At 38.6% G+C, this 25,527-nt stretch overlaps 2 protein-coding genes across 3 annotated transcripts in view; one reads left to right on the top strand and one right to left on the bottom strand.

Annotated features, from left to right (window-relative positions):
* Positions 1 to 25,527, top strand: part of LOC100742752 (semaphorin-1A-like) — a 388,591-nt gene that overhangs the window by 356,196 nt on the left and 6,868 nt on the right. For both annotated transcript variants that reach the window (XM_024368161.2, XM_024368160.2), the window contains exons 10-13: positions 15,875 to 16,223; positions 16,808 to 16,890; positions 16,973 to 17,071; positions 17,484 to 17,768. In XM_024368161.2, the coding sequence (XP_024223929.1) occupies positions 15,875 to 16,223; positions 16,808 to 16,890; positions 16,973 to 17,071; positions 17,484 to 17,768 (816 nt within the window). The remainder of the gene's footprint in view (positions 1 to 15,874; positions 16,224 to 16,807; positions 16,891 to 16,972; positions 17,072 to 17,483; positions 17,769 to 25,527) is intronic.
* LOC112212956 lies at positions 7,947 to 20,564 on the bottom strand. Its single transcript, XM_024368162.2, has 2 exons — positions 20,417 to 20,564; positions 7,947 to 8,511 (listed from the first exon to the last, which is right to left on the bottom strand). The coding sequence occupies exons 1-2, from the start codon at positions 20,435 to 20,437 to the stop codon at positions 8,155 to 8,157; spliced, it is 378 nt and encodes a 125-aa protein (XP_024223930.1). The 5' UTR covers positions 20,438 to 20,564; the 3' UTR covers positions 7,947 to 8,154.

A 25,527-nucleotide genomic window follows, 5' to 3' on the forward strand; every position in this document is an offset into this window, starting at 1 on the left:
CCCGCCGATTGCTCGGACAACCTACACGCCCACCTCCACCGCCGTCTGCCTCGTCCTACGCTCATCTGGCTGCCGAAGGGCCCCGTCCAACTCCCTTCCGACCCCCTTCGGCGTTGCTGTCCTTTCCAGATGACGGCCGAAGAAAAAATGTCGGACGTGGCCGCTGGGCAACCAACCGGGAAATATAGACGGATAGATGGATAAAGGTACGCGGGAAAATAAACCGCCACGGCATGGGCAGCATGGAAAGAGAATAGCTGTCCGCCGAGCGACCGACGTTGAAACGACTACGAGTAGACTGCTGCTTTGGGTGAACGGCGGGAGATAGATTGGCTGTATAAATCGTTGATGATGGACTGGTCGGTTTCGGTCGAATATGGCGGTGGTTTGGAGGAGGTGGTCGGATCATATAGCTACGAGGATTTTCGGTTTTCGGTATTGAACGTTTTCCAGAAAGAAACCTTAAAATCCTTCGAGTCTTAAACACATTTTCGATGTTATAGTCTCGTTTGTGGATAATGCGTTGCGATTTACAGAGTCGATGACAGTATATAGAAGAATGTAAGGAGAAACTTAGTAAGTTAAATATATAGATTTCTTGAATATTAACAAGATTTAAAACGGCGATATCAGAGTCTTATTATCTGGGTGTAATATTGAAAAATATATAACAAGCTGATAAGCAGTGTGTTACCATTCGTGAAGCTGAAGATAAGTAATAAGAAGCGTAAGAAAGCAAAGGTACGGGGAAGAAATATCAGATAAGAGCTGAGTAAGGAATATCTCGGGCATTCTTGGAATTAACATAAAGACATTTTCCGCTACTATAGTCTAGAAATGAACAGAAAGAAAACAATTCCGGTGCTCTGTGTATGATATTCTTTGCAACGGAATCATCTCCTTTCGCGGGATTTTAAAGGATTCTTTATTCAAATATCAATGCACTCTCTATTGACTCGTAAAGACATTGAGAAAGCGTAAAATCAAAAGAAGTGTAGCTGCGCGAAAGCTTTGAAAGGTGACTATTATATAATTCGGATGGGGAAAAAAATACCTGGAAATTCTTACGTTAAATATTATAGAAATATAAGTTCGAAGATGTGAAAGACTATCGGGTTTGTAATTTCTTTTCTACAAGTTACAAATGTTGGATCGATTTTAAAAAGATTAATGTAGAAATTTAAGATTTTTCCCCGGCAAGGGCTAGAACTGACAATTTTATTTTATACAAGTTACAGAAACCAGATCGACGTTAAACACATTTATATCGGAACACATTTATTCTACTGGAAATAATAAAAAGTATTGCAATTCGCTCGAGATAGTTAATCGCTGTGTTAACCACAGCTCGTTCGCTGCAATTGCAATTTATTTCGAATAATATAGATTTATATTGAATGAAAACACACGTGAATTTTATGAAAGCTTTTGCTCGAATGAAAAGAAAATGCTTATAGTTTTAATTAAAAGCCCTTACGAGTATTTTAATGAAAACTAACGATACACCGATTTCTCGATAAGAAAACATCTTGTCTAAAAAATCATTGGGTTTTCCCTTCGTGAACAAAGTTTCAGCTCTGTGTCACTTACCGTTTGTAATTCGCTTAATTCTTCGATGCGCGTTGCTTCTACTCGAGTTTCTCTCGCAACTCGAAATTGAAAACTTTCCTCTTTCTTCGCCATTACGTATCGTACATACACGGAGGAAAGTTTTTAATAAATGATATTTTAATCGACAATCTGCCAAGCGCGAATTGCGCTTATTATACTATGCATCTTAATAAACTTCGACGTGCGTTTAAAGCAACGCGTTTCTTTTATAAAATAATATCGATTCAATAATCTATAAAGCGTATTTATAAAATGTATTTTCTTCCTAAGTGAATATTTTCGACGTGGTGGGAAATTTTCTATTAAATCGTTTTTCGCACGATCAATTCTCTCTTCTTATAGCTCTTAATCGGTATCTTTGGATCGTAAATAACCTGTCACGGTTTGGGTCCGATTATTTAATTTTTATTTTATTTTACTTTATTCGTTATATCGTGTGTGACGGAAATACCATTAGTAATATAATACAAAAGAGAGAAGACACGCAAGCAAGTGAGTGATCCATTAATAATTTTATAATTACTAGGAACATAATAGGTAAGCCTGCTTCTGGCTAATATGTAATTAAACGAGAACAGAAAACTAAGCACACGCTTAGATAGAATTTAAATACCAAGAATTACTAACTAATGAAATAGGAAGAAAAACATATACGAGATCGTTGGTATTTAAGTAAGCGAGATGGTTGAGGAAAAAAGGATCACTAGATATATGTTTGTGCACTATTGACATGTTTGCGTCATACCATTGAAACAGCTAAAATAGTCATACAATATACGATGATGTTGAACTCGTAACAGTTCAGGTTCATGGAAATCTCTGAATGAGCTTCCCAAAATGTTGGACAACCAGGCGAAGAAATTTATGTCGACAGAATTTGAACAGATTATGGGACCATATTGGCCTAACCCAGGAGCAAAGAAATAAAACCAGAGTACCCCCATTTCGAAAGAACTTAAAAATTCTTGCAACGAATCCTAAGATTCTAAAAACACTATATGTCTCTAAAAATTTTATGTTTTTCCGCGAAATTGAAGTCAGAGGAGAGAAGAATACCTGCACCGACAAAGAATTCCTTTGCATTACGACCAAATCTTGTAATTTTACATTTAGCTATGTTAAATAGTAGTTTGTTTAAATTTTACCATTTTTTTTAAATGTTATTTTTAATGATGCATTTTATATTTTACGCGATAAGATCCTAAGTCGAGGGTTAACATCGAACGTTCCACGTAATAAAAGCCAGAGAATTATTTAAACGCGACAGTTTATCAAACGGTTGATTGTTATTGCTGCATAACAATTAGATACCAAGGCAACCGAGTCTAGTCGTCATTGTTTTCGTTATCAAGTTGAAATTTTCAAACACTCAGGAATTCCAGCTACTTTCAACGATAGCCCTGAACTCGTTTCGTTAATGTTACATCTGGCTATCGTTAGCTCGTAGCATAATAGCAACGTAGCTGCCAAGAGAGACCTGGACACGGTTGACAAATCAACCGGCATACGTTCGTTCGTTTCTCCCGCTATTATAGATAAATCGTGGATAGATTTCGTATAAATTGCGATTAAATTGTAGATAAATTAGCGTTGGTGATAAGCACAGAAAACTTGGATCGTATTTATTATTTTAATATTAATCAGATATATCAATTGCATATCTTTGCTATTTACAAATTCCACGCAACTCCATTCGTTTCATGTCTCGATAACGTGATTGTTTAAACGTAAAAATCGACGGAAACTATTAAATGTCGTCGATATTCGTTACGATAGTAGCCACAAATGGTGGTATCCAGACGCTGCACTCGAAGATAGTTTATAAGTAAACAGGTTCGATCTTTCGCCCGCAATTCTAATTGCAAGTGCCAGTAAACTGCAGCAATCATGCACCGAAGCCATCCATCAGTCGCCTAATTACCATTCGTCGATTTTTAATCGTCGTTAAGAGATTAGTGGTGTAACGGTGACGCTAGAAATAATAGATTATCCAGCGACATTAGCAGCGCCGGAAACCAAGAAGTCGAGGAATCGATACGAGATTAAATTCTCGAAGAACGACAAGGGGCCGCCGCGCCTCAGGGACATATCGAGCGGATAGAGAAGTTGCGCGAGAATACGTTTCCTGGGGCACGGAGACACGGTACGTCCAAGAAACGTAAAACTAACGGGCTCGAGGTGTCGTGGTTTTCGGATAAATCGAACGAGCTTCCTAAAGAATTTCCCAAAATTTAACCCTCTTCTTCCTACGACTATAGTCGCTCGCCGCCAAACAATCTCCGTATAAAATGCGACGAGTACATCTGTTCCTCGCGAATACAATTTTAACACTTTACCGACCGCTAGCGGTTCAACAGCATACGCACGTCCGACCGGCAACTCAGGCGCAGATTCTCCCCGGCGCCGGCTCTGTTTCAGTTTAGACTCTCCAATACCATTCTTTTCTGTCATTCGGTTTCTCAAATTGGTATAAAAATGTGGGAGCTTATAAAGCAACGCAACTGACGCAACTGAGCAAGGTGCCTTAGTACTAAATAACAAATTACAGCTCAAATAATGAGAAAGATCGTCGGTGACAAAAAGCCGATTAATAGGCTATCGGTTGATAAACGTCGGAGATGAAAAGCCGATTAATAGGTTGTCGGTTGGTAAGCGTCGGCGAAAAGAATCCGATTAATCGGCTATTGGTCGGTAAAGTGCTAAGAAGACGATTGTCTTCCATCGATTAGATCGATGGTAACACGAGCTTCGCTCAAACGTGTCGTACCACTGACTTTCGACAGAGATAACCGTTACGAAAAGCTTAACAACAACCCTCTTTCGTTCCCGGATGAAACTAGCTGTAACTAGGTTTGTAGGTGGCACGTAGGTAAACTAAAATAAAGAGATCATTAGTATACTTGTGCATGCAAAGTAGCTGTAACTTTTGCTTCTTTATTGATCGTAACTTGTACCGAGGTGGAGCCATGCGCGAGAATTCGATATGTTCTGGGAAAATTTCGGTCCTTAACGAAATGCCGGTATAAAAGGAAATCGAAGATCGTGGTAGAAATTCGAAACGCTATTTTATGGCTCGATGCCATCGATCGATATACGTATAGGGTATTATACTTGTAATCGAAAGGACGATAAGGGATTGCGTTTCTTTTCAAGTTTATGGAAATGATCTCTAACCCTTTGGATATCACGCGTCATTGTAGTGCCATCGACACGTTCACGACACGTAAGGAAAGAATATTAACGACATTACTTGTGGGGGAAAAACGAGCGAGTTTAGTGGGCAAAAATTTCTTCGTATTAAATTCAACAATACGATACAAATGATATCAATTTGTTGAATAATTTAGTTCTTTGTGGAAACGTAGTACGTAATTGTTATTTGCATCGTTAATGGAATTGCTTTCCTTTGTTTCATAATATGAAATTATTCTCATAACGCAGGCAATGATACACGCCTAATAAATAGAAATTAATTTCTACAATTGAATTCATATTTTTATTATATTACCGATATTCGTTACTTTATAATGAACGTGCAAAGGCAATTTGATATTTTTACAGAAATATTTTACGTTGTAGAATTGTGATTACAAATGGTAAAAGATTAAATGGGACAATATCTTCCCACGGTATTTTAATACTCGAAAACCATAACAAATTTTACCGCGGTGTACCGCAAAAATTAAATTCGTTGATACAAGTAATGGTAACTTGAAAACTCGAAAACAGATACATCGCGGAAAGGAAAACACGCGATTAATTAAAGCTATATCGCGATTCTTTCCACGATGTCCCATTACACGCGGGTCACAATATTTCACGATCGGACGTAAACGCGAAACGAAGGTAACCGAAAACGGCTGACTTTTCCTGCAACTCGTTAAAATAATCAAAAATGTACTAAACGATCTTCAAATATGTAATTTGTCTCGCCGCTCAGTTTCGAAAAGCTCATCTAGTTCCTCCAACAAACTCGTACTTTTATAACGTATTAACGCGTGAATGCCACGCGCTCGCACTCGTTGGAATTAATCAGTTTTCCTTTGAAAACGCGTAGAACAAATAACGGTATCGGCGATCCTTTACGGCGTATATCGTGATTAAAAAGCCTGCCTCAGGCATATACCATCGATTTTTGTTTCACCGCGAAAACCAGCTACTCAGCCTGTCGGTGCGCGATTCTCGTCCTCGTCATTATATCAGAAAGAAGGTGGAATTTCCTCGTTTCGAAGGGAACGGACCACTTTCGATTCACCTTAATATTCGATTCTTGTGTGTTTATACGATTCTAATAACAAATCCAATCACAAATATTTTATTCCTAAAAGTCTGTTCGAAAGTTTGAAATATTTCTGACAAATAAATAAATCGCTATAAATTTTTACGCGTCTTTTCCAATTGAACATCGGTATAATCATTCGAGACTCGTGTATTTCGCGCGAGAATTTGTAGAATTTCTTTCACGTTCGATCGGTTACAGCTACCATTCGTATCTTTGTTCCTCGACTGTTCCTGTTGAATTTGGAACAATAGTGGAAATCCTTTCAATGAAAAACTGAAATTTACTATGGAACGTATACCGGTTGAATCCGTTTTTCTTAGTGAAACAAGTTTTCGGAAATATTGTACGGGTACTTGAATTTACTTATAAGTCTATGCATATTTGCTTATATACGCTCTACGTGTCACCAAAGTTCTATAATTTTCCGGATCTCCGGCTTGGATATGTACCTTTGTTAGCTGAAAGTTTTTTGTCAATGGTGTTAGCCGCGCTCCAGCTATTTCCAGTTATCGTTGAATTTAAGCGAGCACCAAAAAAGCTGTTGAATCTTTACTTTTCCTAGGACGTGTTGGCAATCGCGGATTAAAAATTAAAAGTAATTTCAAGATCGAGTCTAGGAATGGAAAACAGCCTGTCGTAACGTTCTCTTGATGTTAGATCCGTTGTATCTTGAAAATGATAATTATTACTATAACACGCTCCTCGGTGATTCACGAGAGACTTTGAGTTAACCGATACTTTCTGTAATTAAATGCTATCACGACACGTTTCATAACAGCCTTAATCAATACTTAATTATCGTCTTTAATGCACGTGATGCATTATAGGTCAAAGATAACTCAACGCAAACTACCTCTTATATGCAGAACTAACTCTAACAAATTCATCTATGTCTGCCGTATCTTTGCGTCGAATATTTTACAAAAGCAACGTTGTTTCAATAAAAAAAAACGTAACTGTGTCAGACTTTCAGTAGTAATCGAGAAACAATTGAAACGTGTTATTTGTACAAGTTGAAATATTCCCGTGATTCTACTACGAATAGCGTAACTTTTGATACTAGAAATTTGCTTGCGATGCTGATTGCTGTGCGATAGCAAAAAGCACTGAACTAGCAAAAAGAAAGAAACGGAATATTTTGCAAGTAGATCTGCAGTCAATGAAACCAGAATTTGACGTGCACGAAATAAGTCCGGCTTTGTCATACGATGAGAAACGTCTAGTTAGCTCGATAGAAGTAGAAATCGATCGTATTAAATTACACAAAATTACAGCAGTTCGAATGTGTCAAAGGAGGGAAATATCATCGATGTATTTCACATACGATAAAACCGATTCTGTTCGGTTGATATTGTATCGCGTTCCTATGCTCGATGAAAACCTCAATCGACAGAGCATCGAATTTAAATCCGGAAATAAAGACTTGACACGGAAAGTGTCAAAATAAAGTATGCCCCGCCGAATGAATTATCAGCGGCCACAATTTAGTGAAAATCTGTATTTACTCGTGATCTCTAATAATCGGGACCATGTCCGCTCGACTATCATAACTATAAAGTCTATCTACGCCTTGAAGGGAAACCCCCGCCCATTTGGACTTATCTAACGAAAAGCATCGCTGATCGGCAAGTTCATGGATCAGCGATTTTCTCTCGATTAAACTTTCCTCTGGCCGAATTTAAACGGTCGTCGTTGCCTCGTTGTAATTGATGAAGATGGAGTCACCCAAGACCGCGTATCTACTTAGGAGTCATATCGGATATGATTTTCACTTTTACAGATTTTCCTCGATTTCTCGATTGATTAGATTTACGACGCATAGCGTAATATACGTAGCTATTTCTCAGGGATTTGCTTAACACTTTGACTGCCACGTTGGGCATATACGACCGGTCACGATTTCTCCTGTGACGCCACAGTGGTCATTGGTGAACGGAGCGCATGAACTTCTTACAATTGTAAAAACTGTATGAAAATTGACAGTTAGGGTATTTTGAATATAACCGACAAATAGAAGATACTTTGAAATAAAAAGTGGCACATTGAACAATTAAACATTTTTATTAGAACATCGATAAAAAAAATGAGAACAAATCTTGCATCTAACGGTGCACTGTGTTAAAACACTTTAAACATAAATGTGGCTCATCGATACAATGTGGACAATAGGTGGTCACCTTTTTGGTCCGATTCTTAGCAATTTTTGATCCTAACTGTTTGACATTTTTTTTATAACACTCTCTGCAAAATTTTCCTGCCAGCTACGCTTGCCCTTCTTTCTTCTGCATTTCGTGTCGCAATCTTTGTCGAATAAGTATATTTGACGGCTCCGGTGAATGGAACTGTGTAAGGTGCATTACGAGTACCATTCTAAAATCAGATACCTTGATCTTTGTTTTTGTTGCTTGTTTAGAGAGTATCATCGCGTTTGAAATTGATGTATTTAACAATAACTGTAAAGCTAATTTTATATACCACTTGAGGGTTCTTCCATGTGGTGTAGAATATGCTATCATTTGATCTGATAAATCTACAGCATATTTTCCTCTGTTGTAATCTACCACTACCATTGGTTTATCACAAACATAATTTTTTTTGCGCACCTCTACCATTTCAGCCTAATATCTTCTACACGTTTCAACAATATATTCTGCACGTTTTGCTTACAATAAAATAACGAATGCGAATATTTTGTTGAAATAAACGAAGCCTTGTTATAATACGTCGCTATCAACTGTTACCAAGGCGCCACGGTGGTCACCTGTAACCACCAATAAGATAAACGGCCTTACATCATCAATTTATTATTATTTTGCCATTATATGCTTTGAATAATAAAAATACTCCCGTGGCGTCCTAAGCGAAGACACGTGATTTCGACGTGACAGTAAAAGTGTTAATAGCTCAAGTGACACGAAGCTTTAATTAACTAAGTCAATATAGGTGACCACATTGTTTTCTTATACAATAATCGATAATATTTGCGATCATCTTGTGCGACTGAGAATTGCCCTGTCGACAAATATTAAAACGGTACGTTGGCACTGAACTGGGACGAGTGTACGAATTCTTAAATTGCTTTTCCATCAGCCTCGGCCTCTGACTGCCTTTCAAAAGGAAAGAAAAAGCGAGGGGATTACTCGTTTCGCCAATGATCTCGCTAGAATCCTCATCGATAACCGAAAGAACGTGAATTTGACAAACTTCCTTCGACCATGCTTTGTCTCTGACTAAAATCGAACGACCGAAAAAATATCACCTATCGTATTTTAAGGGGAAGAATAATTCGCCGACGAAAAGTTTTTCGCCAACGTAGCCGAGTTTCCACTTTCACGCGTGCTTTTCCGAAGAGAGGAACGTAAGCGGAAGTTGGTTGGCTTATTCGACTTTTAAACTTAAGAAGGGTAATGGACGAGAGACGAGCAACAAGGACAAAGCCACGTTCTCTCGCCCCTTCGACGTTCCCAGCCGATTCTCTCGTTGTTCGCCAATGTTTTCACGATCGTACGCCACACGTTCATCCGCGTGGCTTATTTAAAGTAAGTACTAACCGGCTCATACACACATCGTTCCTTTGCAAATACCGCATCCCAATACCAGGCAAACTTTCACGTACAGATTTATCGTAAGAGGAAAAGCCGAAGATTATTTTTACACACTCACAACTAGAAAATTGTAGAACGAATTTTCAAAATACTCGTAAATGAACGAAAGATTAACGTTTTAATAATGATATAATTACGGATATTCTATTAATATTCTATTAGTATAATACCATACTTGCATATGCATAATATATATAATAGCAACATTATTATATCGTACATATTTCGGGGCTTCGTTAAATTTGCTTACATATAATCAAGTAAATTCATCAATCGGTGCATTTCGCAAGCTAATCATTTTTAAAATATATTCAACTTCTCGGTCTAAAAGCGGGAAGAATTTTCGCAATTTCGTGCATTGCACTGTGTAATTGCAATTGCACAGTAACACTGTGTAGCAGTTTAACGAAACTGAATCTCGGCGTATAGCCGAAAGTATAAAATAATTTCTAATGAAATACATTCGTTCCAAATATAAAACATTTTACGTTTCCGATCGAAACAGTGAGATACATGTTTCCAAAAATTATTTACTTCATTAATTTATTTATTTGTTTATTGATGGGAAAAATCCATTAGTAAAAAACATTGTACGTATGTGAGATACAGAGCGATAAATAAAGCAGTGAGATGGAACAGATAAGAATCTAAAACAAAGTACGAGTTGGCTTAATACGTTCACGCTGGCGCTGCTATTTTATTCCTGTGCTCGTATTCGTACTTGTAATAAATTTATAACATTGAATGGTTATTGTTTTAAATAAATCCTACTATCTTCAATTAATGTACGTTAAATTTATTTAAATGTTCAACTGTATGGCCATTTGTTCTGGTCACTAAACGAACTAGATTTTGGCTGATACGCACCGTTCGATGGAACATTCAAGCGTGGGCCACCGGTGGCGCACGCCGGTCTGAACGTGTTAAGAAAGTGAGGCGACTGATAAAAAAAGATCGGTGAATACACGAACATTATTGACGCGTATTATCCATTCGATTAAAGTACCTAAGTTAGTCATAGTTCGTCGTATTATCATATTAAAGATTATCGGAGGATCGTATGAATTAAGATAAAAATGTCTTCCCGATAATTGAAAAAGACACATTTGCATCTCGGTTAAACGAACTTATTCAGGTTACGAGCGAAAGAAGGTCCGAAAGAAAATATGTTCTATAGATGAGTGACATACATGTTTGATCGGCTTCGTGGAAAGTTTGTCGAATGCAGAAGAAGATTTCCGAAGTAGCACGGTTGCTCGTGTATATTCGCCTCCGATGTATTGGCGAAGAGTTTTAACATGGGCCATTGGGTCGGAGTAAAAACATTTTGTTACGTAACATTGGAACGGAAACTCACGTGGACGTTTAGAAAGCACCGACTTGGAAAACATATTTCGAAAAGAACTTAGACTGAAATTCGGAAAGGAAACACATACTGATCAGAGTTTACGACAAGTTTTCCTCTTGCATCGCTACCTACGTCGAATCGCGAGAAAGTGCTTGTTTTTCAACTAGTAGGAAAAGTGACTTCTCGTCGCGTAAAATATTAGATCTGTAAAAGTAAAATAAACATAATCGCGAACAAATCTTTGTTTCAGATCGTTCGCTTTCCCAGCAAAATAATTTGCGCTTCGAACGTTATACGATATTGCGGAAACGTACGAGTTGGTTTCATTTTGTTGGTTTAGTATATTCATTCCGTTCGATTTTTCGTCACAGATGAAAATTGAAAAGTTTCATCCAACTGGTATTCACGTACCATGCGTTTATCAACAAACAGTTTTAATATCCAGTAGCTTTATTCGTATCTTTGTTAAACAGAAATCATTATTCCCTGCACGCTAATGGATTTCGCAAAGAATACGTATACAATTTTATGCTTCCATTTTAGCTTTGCTTTTAAATATCCAAGAGAAACGAACATCTCTCCAACAATTTGCAGATTTTTCTACACTTTAGTAGTATATTTTTTAGCACATATATTCGCTTAGAAAATGCTCATTATAATTCTTCGATGTTGCTAATCGAAGCCTTAGAAAGTAAAAACAATACCATTTTTCATTCCGTGCCGCGTACTACGAACGACTTTTGATTTTAAACGCAATAAATGTGTACAATAAAATCCTATATAGTGGCACCTGTACATGGATTACAAAGAACTTTTCAATTTTTAAAGGATTACGTAGAATATAAATTAAAACGCCGAACGAGCGTTTGTAACGTGTATTCGTCGAACGCGAATTCAAGTAAGCACTGAAATATCGTGCAAACTTTTTAAATAATTTGAAATCAGTTTAAAAGCAACTGGAAAACGCTTTTTGTAGGTATCTTCATACTTGCTTCGTACTTACCTCCTCTATTCAAGCTACTTATATAATAGCGGAACAATGAATTAATTAAAATTCATCGACCTATACCATCAGTCGGTGACTAAATAAAAATAGAAGCGCTGGGTTAGCATCGTTCTTTAAAATCCGGACCCTATAAAAAACGAAAACAATTAACCGAACCTTTTAAAGAGGCTAAACCTGGTAACACTGACGCAGCCTCAACTTAGTTGGTCTATTCAGCTGGTCGAGTGTTTTCGTGATCAAGGATGCGGAGCTTTATTAAGGCTAGCAGTGTATTTACTAAAAACTGCTTCCGTAAGCGCGCAACTTTGAAAGCGAGGTGCTTGCCGCTTTGACAAGAAACGAACAACAATTTGCATTCTCGAAGTCGCTGCGTTTTCGGCCCGTTGATCATCCTTCCAGCTTCTGCTTTTCCCGAATTTCCGTCGGTGAATTTGTAATTACATGATTCCGCTTAACGTGTACGGCATGACGAGTTCTTTCAGCAGTGGAAAACCGTTTTACATTTCGCACCTTCTCGCAAAATTCACTTTTGAATTCATCGCACCACGGAGAGCACTTGTGGACGTTTCGTCCTGTTAAATGTGACTATCCGTTGTCGTGATTTCCCTTACGTTTTTCCAAGCTTAGAATTCCAAGAATTTATGCATCTTTTCATCGATTAGATTTTACTCGATAATAATATTCACGATAATATAGGTGTATATTCGTAAAAAATAAGCTTTCAAATTAACTTACACGTGGAATATTGAGTTTATCATATAAAATATCGACACATAAAACGCTTCCGGCTTCTGCTTCCAAAATATTCGGGAGATTACGAGAATCGTCGAATTTCAAAAGTAATTTGCTAGTGCGTTCCGACATGTGTTAGCATTTCATGGTGTACCGTGCTGAAACTCGTAAAAAGGGAATAATAGAAAACGATTAAAAATTGTAGCTATCTAAAGTCTGGTACTTAGTGTTTGATTAATCTTGTAAGAAATATGCGAAAGTTAACATTTATCATAAAGAGAGAGAGAGAGAGAGAGAAACAAATATTACACGTTTTTTGAAAATTCCTTATTAGTTTGACGAAGTCATTCCGAGTTTCCACCGAGGTGATTTCTTAAGCTGATAGAAACTGGGACACTGGCCTTTAGCGGTAACTTTCTAGCGAAATTAGCTTAGTTCCCGGCGAAGTTTACTGCGAGTAATAAACTCGTAAATCCAGTGCAGCAAAAATTGAGAAATTTGTAAACATGGTGGCCAACGAGTGATAACTGTTGCACAAGAATGAGTCGAGCGCCAGAAGAGCAAAGGAAACTAAACTTTTAACTCTGATAAACTAAACTCGATTTCCCGTAAAACGTGGATAGTTCTTCGCTAAAAATCGTATTAAAATTCACGTAAAATTATTTCGAATTAGTCGAACTTGCTATACGAAACATAAGAAACTTAATTCTCGAGAAAATTTAATTACACAAAAGTAATATCATACCTATACCTGCCTATACCTCCGACTATCTTAACGTGTTTGTACCAATAAGCACGACAATGCTTGGTGATCTATTAATTATATAGCTAAACGATAATATCATTATCTGATAACAAGTTGATTTTCGAATCGATATACCTACAATAAAAAAGAAAGAAAAACAATAAAATGTTGGTGATTTCTGGAAGCTAGCACCTTGGGAGTTTTCCAGCATATCGTAACTGGGAGACGTCAGTTCGGCGTTTTATTCAATGTTTTATCGAACACGAATTACCCTTTCTTCGTGCTAATGCCCCCCAAAGAATGGCCGCATTAATGGTTTTTAGCCTCGCTCGTGCGGAATTAACGAGCAAGTGACAGAAAACTTTCGCTACGTTTCCTTTCAACCGACTTCCATTCAGTCTTTGCTCGCTTGGATTACGGTTCTTTAACGTTATTGTTCCCGGGGAATTTTTAATATTAATGGCCATCATCGGCTACCGGTGTACCAGCGCAGCGATTCGAAACGTCCGTGATTTAAAGGCTAACATCAAGGCACGGCTCGTGTCACACGAACTATGCATTAAGGGCAAATTTGAATTTAAGATGACTCAAGAGCTCTTTGTGAGACCGATCCTTATTTTTGTCTATGCAAGCGGGCTGTGAGGGTAACTCGTTAGACGAACCTCTTTAACGTCATACTCGATCCTATGTTTTGCAACGATTGCTCTTTTCCACTTGACATCGATTCTTTTTCATACTTCTTGCCTCTTTCCTTCCTTCCTTCCTTCCTTCCTTCCTTCCTTCATTCATTCATTCGTTCGTTCGTTCTTTCCTTCAATTTCTTTTCCTTATCCGTTTTGGCCTTTGCAAGTTCAAGTAGAGGAAATTATGGCTACAAAGTGGTATAACAGCACAATGTTATACCAAAGTAACAGAATTTTTGCAGAGCAGGATGGTTTACGTAAGAATAGCGTAATGTTTAAACGCACAAGTAGATAAATAAAAGAGAGTAGAAATTGAATAGGATTAACTGACAACGTATCAAATAGTAAAATTGCTGTAAAATTGCAAAAAGTTATAAAATTGCTTTAGAAGACGCAAAATGATACATCTTGTTACGTGTAATATCATAGTATTCAGATGAAGTACAGTGATCTTCGGTAATTCGTGATTTTAGTTTTCCCTGAAAATTGCAAACTAATTCACAGGGACAAACATACGGCCGTTGTAATTTCGTGTCCGCTTAATTAACAAGAACTATCGCGTTAATGTAAATTAGTAATTTTCAATGTTGCAACGATGACACTGAACATGAATGATGAAATGATCTATATCGTTCGTAATACATTAACCAACGACGTATTAGCGAGTGGTTTTCAATTAAATCGAATACGTGAAAATGTTATATTAACATTTTACGTGGGGAGTGGAGCAGCCTCGAAAAGGACATGTTTTCCTACATATACACACACGAGTTAGCATAATTGATATTACGCTATGGCGTAACGTCATTCACCCCATTATGCAAGAGGTCGCTGTTCAAATTAATATTAACACCTTATTAGCAGCCAGGAAATTACAATTTCTCGCAGGTACCACCCACTTCAACTGTTAGTTTTATAAGGATACTAATTTTATAATGCGCGTTATGGACAAACCGACACAAAATTGTTATTATCACTTAACGATGGTATCGCATTAATGGAGTACGGTACCGTGCGTATACTGCGTGTAGCAATCGTTGATTAGTAATTTCTACCCTCCTAACCAGTTAATCGAAAATTGAAATTCTCTTAAAATGCCGTACGTAGAATTTAATCCTTGTACCGTGTATAGTATATATGTATACGTATCTGCATACATATATGTATTACGCGATGTTGGTTTCATCGGTAACATGGAGGAGTAGAGGTACTGATAATAATTAAATTATGATACTCGAAGTGCTTCGAACGTTGAACTCTTCTAAAACGTGTAATAGAATTATGTAACTACAGGTTTTCGTATGTTGCGTAATAAATTGTTAATATTAGAGGGAACAATGTTAGGGAAAGTTTCAAGGGAACTTGTTACGTTTTTAAAAAGGGGCTGATTTTGTGATACTGTTGCTTTAAATAAACTGCTGAAACTGGCAATTTTACTTGATAACATCGTTACACAAAGTAAAGCTAATTATAATAATATTGTTTTATACGGAATAAGAAACTTTGATTGAATACGTTTGTAATACAACGTATAGTAACGCAAAGAATTCTAGAAATATTCATTTTCGCCATACCGTAAGATATTCGCGCGACTCCTTCCTCACAGAGAAACTTGCAAAAAGAAAGAACACGTTTGTCAAAATTTAAAAATGTCAATTCGATATTTAATTAAAAGAGAAGCAGCGAAAGAAAAATTACATAGCTACAAAAGCAACCAATTGGAATAAGAAACATGACTAAATCGATGGAAAAAGTGGTAATGGTCGAAAATCGATGCCCGTGAGCCACGCGTGAAATGAAGCAAAGAAAAGCGCGGTATGTAGAGGACGAGCGATTTATCGAGCGATTTACAATTATTTCAGAGTCAACGAGCGACGTCACGGAAGGAGTTTACGCCGGCGAGCGTGCCCGTTTGGTTTATGGGGTGTTCACAACCCCTGTGAATTCGATCGGCGGTTCGGCCGTTTGCGCTTTCTCCATGAAGAACGTCCTCGAAGTCTTCCAGGGTGCGTTCAAGGAACAAGAAACCATAAACAGCAACTGGTTGCGAGTACTTCCGGAAAAGGTGCCCGAGCCTAGACCCGGTGCATGCGTAAACGACTCCAGGACACTTCCAGACGTGACCGTAAATTTCGTCAAAGCGCACCCCCTCATGGACGATGCGGTCCAATCCTTCTTTTCATTACCTGTGATAACTAAAGTCAGCTTCAAGTAAGTACTTGCTACTCGTTATTCACCATTTCTTTGTTTGTGATTCCAAGCGGTGTTACGTTGTAATAGGATTTTCCTGCGTAAATACATTTTACTTTTTTAATGGGATTATATATTTTCCTTGGTTCTTCAAGTTGCTCAAGTTATCTTATGAATAGAAGACGAATAGACTTTATTATTTCCGTGAATATGTTGTGAATATTTGAACATATCTTTGCTTGATAGCCGCTTTATCGAAACACTTGTTAATAGCAGTAGTGGTAATAGTAGTAGTAATAGTAGTAGTAGTAGTAGTAGTAGTAGTAGCAGCAGTCGGAAGGCGAACTAGACAGCAACTAACTTTATGTTCAAGTCAAACATTGCTTCGTAACAACTTACTATAACAAGCAAGATTGCTAAATGAATGGAATTATACAAAATGGCAATGCAACTTGTTCAACATTAATTTCCGGTACAGTCACAGCTGACGTAATCTCGTAGAGTTTCCAATTATTTGGAGTGTCGAAAATGATACCAATTATAAGAGTACGATGTTGGAATGTAATTTGAAAGAGCGACGATCAAACCAAAGTGTCGTATTCCAGTTACAGATTTACCAAAGTCGCCGTGGATCCTCAAGTGAAGGCGTTGGATGGCAAAGCCTACGATATCCTGTACGTCGGAACAGGTGAGTTACCGCAATTGTGCAGCACGGCGAACAAAAGCACTCGTACGGCATTTAATTATGATAATTTCATAATTATTCGTAGACGACGGCCGAGTTCTCAAAGCGCTCAATACTCGAGCGCCGGATTCTCTGAACAACGTTAGCCAGGTCATCGTCAGCGATGTTCAAGTACTCAAGTACGGTAAGCGGTCCTCGAAAATCTCCACGCATTTTTTCCCTGCAAACGAAACGCTCGAAGCCTCGTGAAATTCAACGTTCGATCGTTCCACATCCGATAAGCATCGATCCAATTATGGAAATCACATTATCTATGTTCAAATTCTAAGCCAAAGAATTTAATCAATCCGTTGAATTACCATGTACAAAAATCCTAATAATACGTATTACGAAGAACATAATAATTTTAATTAATATTAAAGTAGTCTTTTTATTCGAGTAATCTTCGTTGATCAAATTTCCAACATTGGTGAAACGTTGACCGATTACGTCGCACGAACCGCAGCAAACACGTTTTCTTCCGAACGACGAGCCGATATCCCTTCGTGCTTAATCCCTACACGAGAATTAAAGCGTCCAATTCCGTTCACGTTCAGGACAAGCGATCAAGGATCTGTTGGTGGTCCACCTGGCCGGCGAGGCGAGCAAGTTGGTCGTGTTTGCTGACTCCGAAATTCGTGCGGTACCACTGCATCATTGCGACGCGGCAGCGGCGGTCACCTGCGCGTCTTGCGTTGCACTTCAGGATCCACATTGTGCTTGGGACGCTACGAAGAATCTGTGTGTGGCCGTGTCGACTAAGCTGCACGACAGCGATGCTGACAAAACCCTCTTCCAGGACATTATGAACGGCAGACACAAGGGCTGCGGCTACGAGCAAGGTAATTCCCGTTAACGCAAACTCTCCTTAATTGAGTTGAGACATTTAAAGCTCGATCTCTCGCGAGATTATCAAACGTTATCGACGCGTATCTAATGTAAACTTGTCGTTCTCGCTTGAATTTCTATTTTTCCGTTTTCTTTTTTTTTCAGTGAATTCACGCTGATTGGTTCCTTTCTTTTTTCTTTTTTTTTCTCTCTCTTTCTTATTTTCTATCAAAGGATTGGCAATCCTGATAGCAGCGATTACTTAATACGACGAGTCTCTGTGAGATTTGTAGGTTCTCGTAAGAAGCGAGAAACGTTAGTTTCTAAGCAGAATTTAAACGAAAGAAACAACTAACGCTTTCAATTTGGTAGAACGGTATGATATACTAAAAACGCATTAACAGGAGATCTATCCGTACGACGATTAATCGAGGACGGCTAGATAAAAGATAAAAATAAATGGGCCTATCGTCTTTTCGCTGAAAAAGAATAAATACGTAATTCTATAGCGCGATAACGCACTTTGCGAAGGTCAGGCCGAAAAAGTTAGTTGAATTAGATTGGAAAGTGTCATCGCACAACCTCCATATTCACTAGATATTGCGCAATCGAATTATGGTCTCTCTACGGCACTTCGACGTTTTTAACCGATAAACAAATTTTCTTGCGGAGATAATATCAAAAATGCTATATGTCAATTTACTGAACTGCAAAAATGTAAGTTTTATTCGTTAGAGGAATTAGGTCCCTCTGGTATACAGGGTAAGTCAATCAAAACTATTATTATCTAGAACAACTCGTTACCTATTGATTATACGAAAAAACGTTTTATCTAAAACGAATTATAATGCGCTCGAAGGGACTCGTCGAATGGACGTAATTCGATTTTTTTATATCTTGGCGGTTTCTTCGGCTGTACAAACATTGGAATAAATCATCGAACGCAGTTTATCTCGCACAAGATTAAAGATTCCTCCTATAGAAGCGACCTCCTTCTGCTTTTTTATATTACGCGTTCTCCAATAGTACTTTTGATTAAAAAAATAGTAACGTGTACCATAGAAACCCCGGCAGAGGGTTAAATCGTACATACTATGTATAACTCGAAAGGTCTCGACGTTGTTAGGAAAAGTTATAAAAAAAAATCTTGCTAAAAGCTACCTTTTAGACGTAATTATGCCGCCAGTCTCGAAAGGGTTAAGTGGTACTCGATTCGACGTTTGCCAAGGCATTTTGACTGGAAGCTGGATTGTTGGAAAGTTACACGGTATACAGCCACATGAATCGTGTAGGAGTTTTCCTCGTTCAACGAGCGTGACGGTAGCTCGCTTACTTAGCCATGGCACGGTTAACTTCGCCGGTTTTTCGCGTTTACACCGGGGCTAAAATGCCGGGGAAGAGAGCTATCCGTGAGAATTGGCTCGCCACGCTCCTTGATCGGTTTCACAGCCTCTCCTCTCCAAGAGGTCTCGACGGAGAAGTTTCGCTCGCCGGATGAAACACGCTTCCTAGAGAGGAATTTTCAACGCCTTTGCCGCGTAACCGTACGATTGTGAATACAGTTATGAATGCGGTATGGTTCGGGCTTCGTAGATCACGTTACGCCGAGCAGTCGAGAGACTCGTAATTGGAATTTCGAGGAAAAATGTTGGCAAATTCGTGTGGATGGTATACTTTGTCGTTCGCGAAGGTTAATAGCGAAATATAGTTGGTCAAATTTCCTTTTAATTTTTTATCGAGTGCTATCAATTAACACTTTAACTGCCACGTTGGTCATTGGTGACCGGAGCGCTTGAACTTCTTACAATTGTAAAAATTGTATGAAAATTGACAGTTAGGGTATTTTGAATATAACCGATAAATAGAAGATACTTTGAAATAAAAAGTGGCCCATTGAACAATTAAACATTTTTATTAGAACATCGATAAAAAAAATGAGAACAAATCTTGCATCTAACGGTCACTGTGTTAAAACACTTTAAACATAAATGTGGCTCATCGATACTATCTGGACAATAGGTGGTCACCTTTTTGGTCCGATTCTTAGCAATTTTTGATCCTAACTGTGTGACATTTTTTTTATAACACTCTCTGCAAAATTTTCCTGCCAGGTACGCTTGCCCTTCTTTCTTCTGCATTTCGTGTCGCAATCTTTGTGGAATAAGTGTATTTGACGGCTCCGGTGAATGGAACTGTGTAAGGTGCATTACGAGTGCCATTCTAAAATCAGATACCTTGATTTTTGTTTTTGTTGCTTGTTTAGAGAGTATCATCGCGTTTGAAATTGATGTATTTAACAATAACTCTAAAGCTAATTTTATATACCACTTGAGGGTCCTTCCATGTGATGTAGAATATGCTACCATTTGATCTGATAAATCTACAGCACATTTTCCTCTGTTGTAATCTACCACTACCATTGGTTTATCACAAGCATAATTTTCTTTGCGCACCTCTACCATTTCAGTCTAATATCTTCTACACGTTTCAACAATATATTCTGCACGTTTTGCTTACAATAAAATAACGAATGCGGATGGTTTGTTGAAATAAACGAAGCCTTGTTATAATACGTCGCTATCAACTGTTAGCAAGGCACCGCGGTGGTCACCCGTGACCACCAATAAACATAACTTTTTTTGCGGACCTTCACCATTTCAGCCGAATGTTTCGTCGAAATCATAACAATGTCACGCTTGTCTCTCCATCTTACTATTATATATAGAATGAGCAAATACTGTTTACTAATATCTTCTACACGTTTCGACAATGTATTCTGGACGTTTTGCTTACGACGAAAGAACGAATGCGAATGGTTTGTTGAAACAAACGAAGCCTTGTTACAATATGTCGCTATCAGCTGTTACCAAGGCGCCACGGTGGTCACCACCAATAAGATAAACGGTCCATTGGGGAAGGATGTTGTCTTACATCATCAATTTATTATTATTTTGCCACTATATGCTTTGAATAATAAAAATACTCCCGTGGCGTCCTGAGCGAAAACACGTGATTTCGGCGTGGCAGCCAAAGTGTTAAACGAGATAGATAGTTAAAGTAAGTTTGGGATCTTTTTTCAGACGACAACAAAGAGAAATTGCGATCAAAGGAGTTGTTTAAAAGGAGATATTTTCGTAATGAATATGTACGTCTGTGAATAATCTCCTACTAAAACTACTACTGATTACTAGTTTATAGCGTTATGTTACCTGCATCGTACTTTTGGTTTTGTGCTTACTTCCATTCATACAATATAATCTTTTGGGAAAAGAATTGCAAAAGATGCAAAATCGTTTGTGACAACTTTATCGCCTTAAAGGAAGAATCATTTTGCCCGTAAAAATTCTACTTTTAAAACCGAGAACTTGTAAAAATGTGTAAATCCCCTTAAAAGTGAAGTAATTCTAACCGTAGAATTTTGTTACCCGAAAGATTGTAAGATGTTTGTTATAACGAGGAAAACTATTTTAATTAATCGCTGTCAGCATCTATTACCTAGAAACACGTTCGTAATAAATTCTACAAAAATGCGTAAATTTAGTGCAAGATATCTCATTTCGTCTTGCGATAGTACAAGCGAACGGAAGTTCGAAAAATGTTCGTAGAATCGAGAAAAAAGAATGACAAGACAAGAACCGTCTAAACAGGATATGTTAAAAATGTCTATCGTCGCTTTAACTTTTTAAGCGGAATTTCTCTCAGGAATTTGTCCATTAAACCGAAGAATTTCTTGGGTTAAACTCACCCGGGCGCAGTTGAAAATTTTACCGTTCCACTCCGGTTGCAGGTCTTGTCTAATTTCTGTCAGAAATGGAAAAGAAGAAAAGTAAAAAGGTAAATAAATAAGTAACAAGAAAATAAGAAAACAGGAAGAATTCTTGAAATCTTAAAAACAAATCACGCCAATATCTCCACGAATTTTCCATCTAGCGGATATAGCGACATTTCTGAGCGATGCGACGCGAGAAGGACCGCTTCAAACTTACATTTACTTTGTACGCTCGCGAACGATCTTATAAGCTTCGGCATATTCATATTTCACGCTGGTTATATCAGCGGCCATCAATTTCTGTCGTAATCAAATTCGCATCGGCCAGCGACGTAGTAGCACGTGCGACGTTGAGGGGACGCGTGTTACATGGATGTATCGCGACCGTTTATAAACGTGATTTCTTTCTCCATCGTAGCCATAACAACTATATATTTTGTTATTCGGCCGTCCATTTCAATCGACCAGTCTCCTTTTGCTTTTTTCCCTATATTCATCACCGTTCACCGTACGCTTTTCTCGCGATAGCTCGCACGATGGTTCAGCTGGCAAATAGCCGATAGCAATCGGTCTAGCGATGGAATCGAATTCGGCGCGTATTCGCGAATACAACTAGTAAAAAAACATCAAAATACTGTTATAAAGAGCTGCAACTTATCTAGGTTCGTGTTTACTTGAAAATACGCGTGTTTTCTTCAAAGCGAGGCGTTGGAAACTTTACAGTTCAATTTTTAAGCTACCTGCAACGGACTCGATTCCACCGGTAGCAGGCGATGTAGAACTGACAATACGCTTCTTTCGACTGGTCACCGTGGGCTAGAAGATACGTAGACGCGATAACGGGGCTATCGGCCCGATGCAAATGTATCCTGAAATCGATTTATGGTATTCGACACGGCGCGGCGTGCAACAGCGTCAGATGTGTACCGTCTGGTCTGCAGGATAAATTGGAATTTATGCGTCGGTTTACGTCGTCCGATACGCTCCTAACGAGCGTTACTTGGCCGTTCACCGCTGCTAAAAGTGCTCCAGATCACAGGATCACAATGAGCACAGCCAGGAGCGGTTGTCACGGGGAAAATCGATTTCCCGTACGATCGAACGGGAAACACGGCGGTGATTAGAAGGTAACGTTACACGTCGTGTTTGCTTGGTTTACGTTGACGGGTAAAACCGTCTACGACTTCTCGTGGTAACTTTCCTTCGTTTTAACGACGTTTAGAATTATCGAAGTAGCGAAACAGAATGTAACATCGGAAGCACAGAATTACTTTTCTGCGGCTAATCCAATAGCGTTTTCTCAAACGCATATTTTCTCCTCCAATTTATTATCTTCGCTTGTTTTCGTCGCATAAAATTCCTGGGTTTCCTCTTACGCTGTTCACCACGAAATAACCGCTATAGTCTCGAAAGCACAGTTAGATGTACGTACACATTCTCATCTTGCGAGTAATCATCCTGTAACGGAGTTTCATTATTTTCTACAACTTAGCTCACCTTCGTCACCTGCGTCAAGCTAAATCACTTGTCCATAGAATATCGACTTTTGCGGTGTCTAAGATTCAAGTACGTTACAAAGAAGCATTCTACGAAGGAAAGTCTCGCTTTCGCTCGTGTCAGAGCGATTGCAAGTTGCGTTACCCTTTGCGTTTTGCTATTTGGTTCGCTCGACCGCTAATGGAATCGACTTTTTCCCCGTAACTGGCCTAGAAACGACCGCAAATGACGCGACATTCGGTTTAACGCGTTCTACGGGGTGTAGATCACCGGTGTGAGTCACAACACCGTGACAAAATGGCGAATTCGCTGGTAGCTCGATAGCTTCGCCCTGTCTGCCGGCATTGATAGCCAGTGAATCAGACGTTGCTTTTACCTCTACTACGGAGACTCGAAGTACGTTTGCGAGTATGATTTGTTGTCTGCGAGGTTGTGTCAGGCTGACTCGTAGGTAGAATCGAAGGTAGTATTTATATGTCGCTTTATGGGAATGAGGCAGCGTCTTTTACCTACGTATGAATCATCCCGTTTAAGAATATTACGTAAAATTTGAAACAAATGAATGTCGTTTCGCATTTTCTTCATACTAAATATACTAGAGCGAAATCTAATCTTCTTCATTATAGCGGAAATCTTGATTTCCAACTTATAATAATTCACGTAGCTAATTGTAACGGTAGTATTACACGTGCAAATATTTGCCCTGATAAAACCTGTAAATTATAAAACCTACGAATCTCGATAGCAAGCTAATCGTAGCGATTAATTAAGCACGGAAATTTATACGCGGAAAATCGTAGGTGCAACCGTTCGCGGTAACAAAGAAAATAACAAAATGTCTCGAGTAAATACTAGACCTGTTATCAAAATCTAGGAATTAAATCAAATAATCCCATAAATCCTGTTACTCTTACCACGATCACGCAATGTACGGAGCTGAAGCGCGTTAATCACAGACCGTTAAAATTGCTCTCGTGGCTTCAATCCTCTTACGTTCCATGGAACCGATCGCGTGTCGATGCAAAGTGCGTAGGCTTGTCTCCACCAACTAGTTTGACCTATTACTCTTTTATCGGTCGCATGATTTATCCACGAGACGAAATTGCAGAAAAGACTGGCTCCATTGAAACTCGAGACGCACACGTTGCAAGAAAATTGCCTCTTAAGGCTAAAGGTACTCGCCATTATTGCAAGTAACGCGCGGACACGTCGCGCGTTAAAGAAGCTCCTCCGAATGCCGCTGCCACGTCTGCATCGAGGTGAAAGTTTAATAAGAGAGAAAATCACCGGTCCAAACGAGTCTTACTTGTTGCTCTAACTAGCTACGCTCGTTTCTTAAATCCACACGCGGAAATGGTTCAGCCCGCTCGGATTAATTTTAATCGGCTGCAACTGGTTTGCGATACTTACAGCTGCTCGGCCGATTATACGCTGAGAAGTGCTGCTGCATCGATATCCTCGCCAGTGAAATTTCTCGTGAAACACCGTCGCGATGTTCGTCGAAACCCTTTTCAACGCGTTGACTGCCACGTCACCCATATTCGGGTGACAACAGAGTTTCTAAGAGGGCCGCGTCACCCGTATTCGGGTGACTCTTATTTGACTACTTGCGAAGAATCGTCGTAGGTATTTGAAAAGATTTTCCGCAGGAAATAATACAATTATTGAATTGTTATAAAAGTAGTACGAAAATGGTTTATTAAGAAAATTATTTAGAACGTAAAACTTTGAAGCGTTCTATACAAAGGTGAGTTTGGTCGGCACAATTTGGACAATAAGTTGTTGTTTTCTTTAAATTTCTTCGTGTCTTTGATCGGCCCGTTTGACGTCTTTTATCTGCATAACATAGTTTTCGTGCGCGTCTAATCATTTTTCCAAACGGCGATATTATGCTGACTCCGTTGAACACGAGGATTTTTTGTATTTTCAGACAACCCTAATAATTTTCCAGTTAATAATTCTCTAAATCTTCTAATATTTACGTCATTTCTTGTTGCAATTTTCTAATACAAGTAAGTTTATCGTTTCGTCATCAACGAACAGCTCAAACACATCGATGGATTGACATCGCCAGGTAATTGCCTAACGAGGCCGTCTGTCTCAGGAAAAGGGAATGACTTCTGCCGACGACTAAATTCATTTTATTCGCCAAATTGAATTGTACTTTCCTCGGTATCATCGGTTCCTTTTTTTCCTCAATGACCAATTTTTGTAAAATCTCGTCAAAGGCATCTTCATTACATTCAGTATCACTACGATTGCACTTATCAATATCCGAATCAGAATCAAACGATGTGTAATTCTATTTATATTTCTATTTCTATGAAATCCGATTTCTTCCTCGTCGCTACTATTCGAATTAGCGTAAACCTCGTAAAAGCTTTCTTTTTCATTGCTATTTGACTCACTAAGAAATCAGTTTTCCATTTTCCTTTTCGACGTTGTAACGAATTAGGGCATAGATTTTAAGTTATCTAAAATATCGGTGGGAGTACCCAACAGAGTAC

This window comes from Bombus impatiens, unplaced genomic scaffold (assembly GCF_000188095.3).
Source record: "Bombus impatiens unplaced genomic scaffold, BIMP_2.2 scf_0389, whole genome shotgun sequence".
NCBI classification, from domain to species: Eukaryota; Metazoa; Arthropoda; class Insecta; order Hymenoptera; family Apidae; genus Bombus; species Bombus impatiens.

What these genes read in the sequence shown, in the direction of transcription:
- LOC112212956 (XM_024368162.2), bottom strand. Translation starts at nt 20,437, where the DNA reads ATGATTTCGACGAAACATTCG. An exon ending in TGATTTCGACGAAACATTCG is followed by an intron (nt 8,512 to 20,416) that starts GCTGAAATGGTG and finishes AGAAGATATTAG; the next exon opens with GCTGAAATGGTAGAGGTGCG.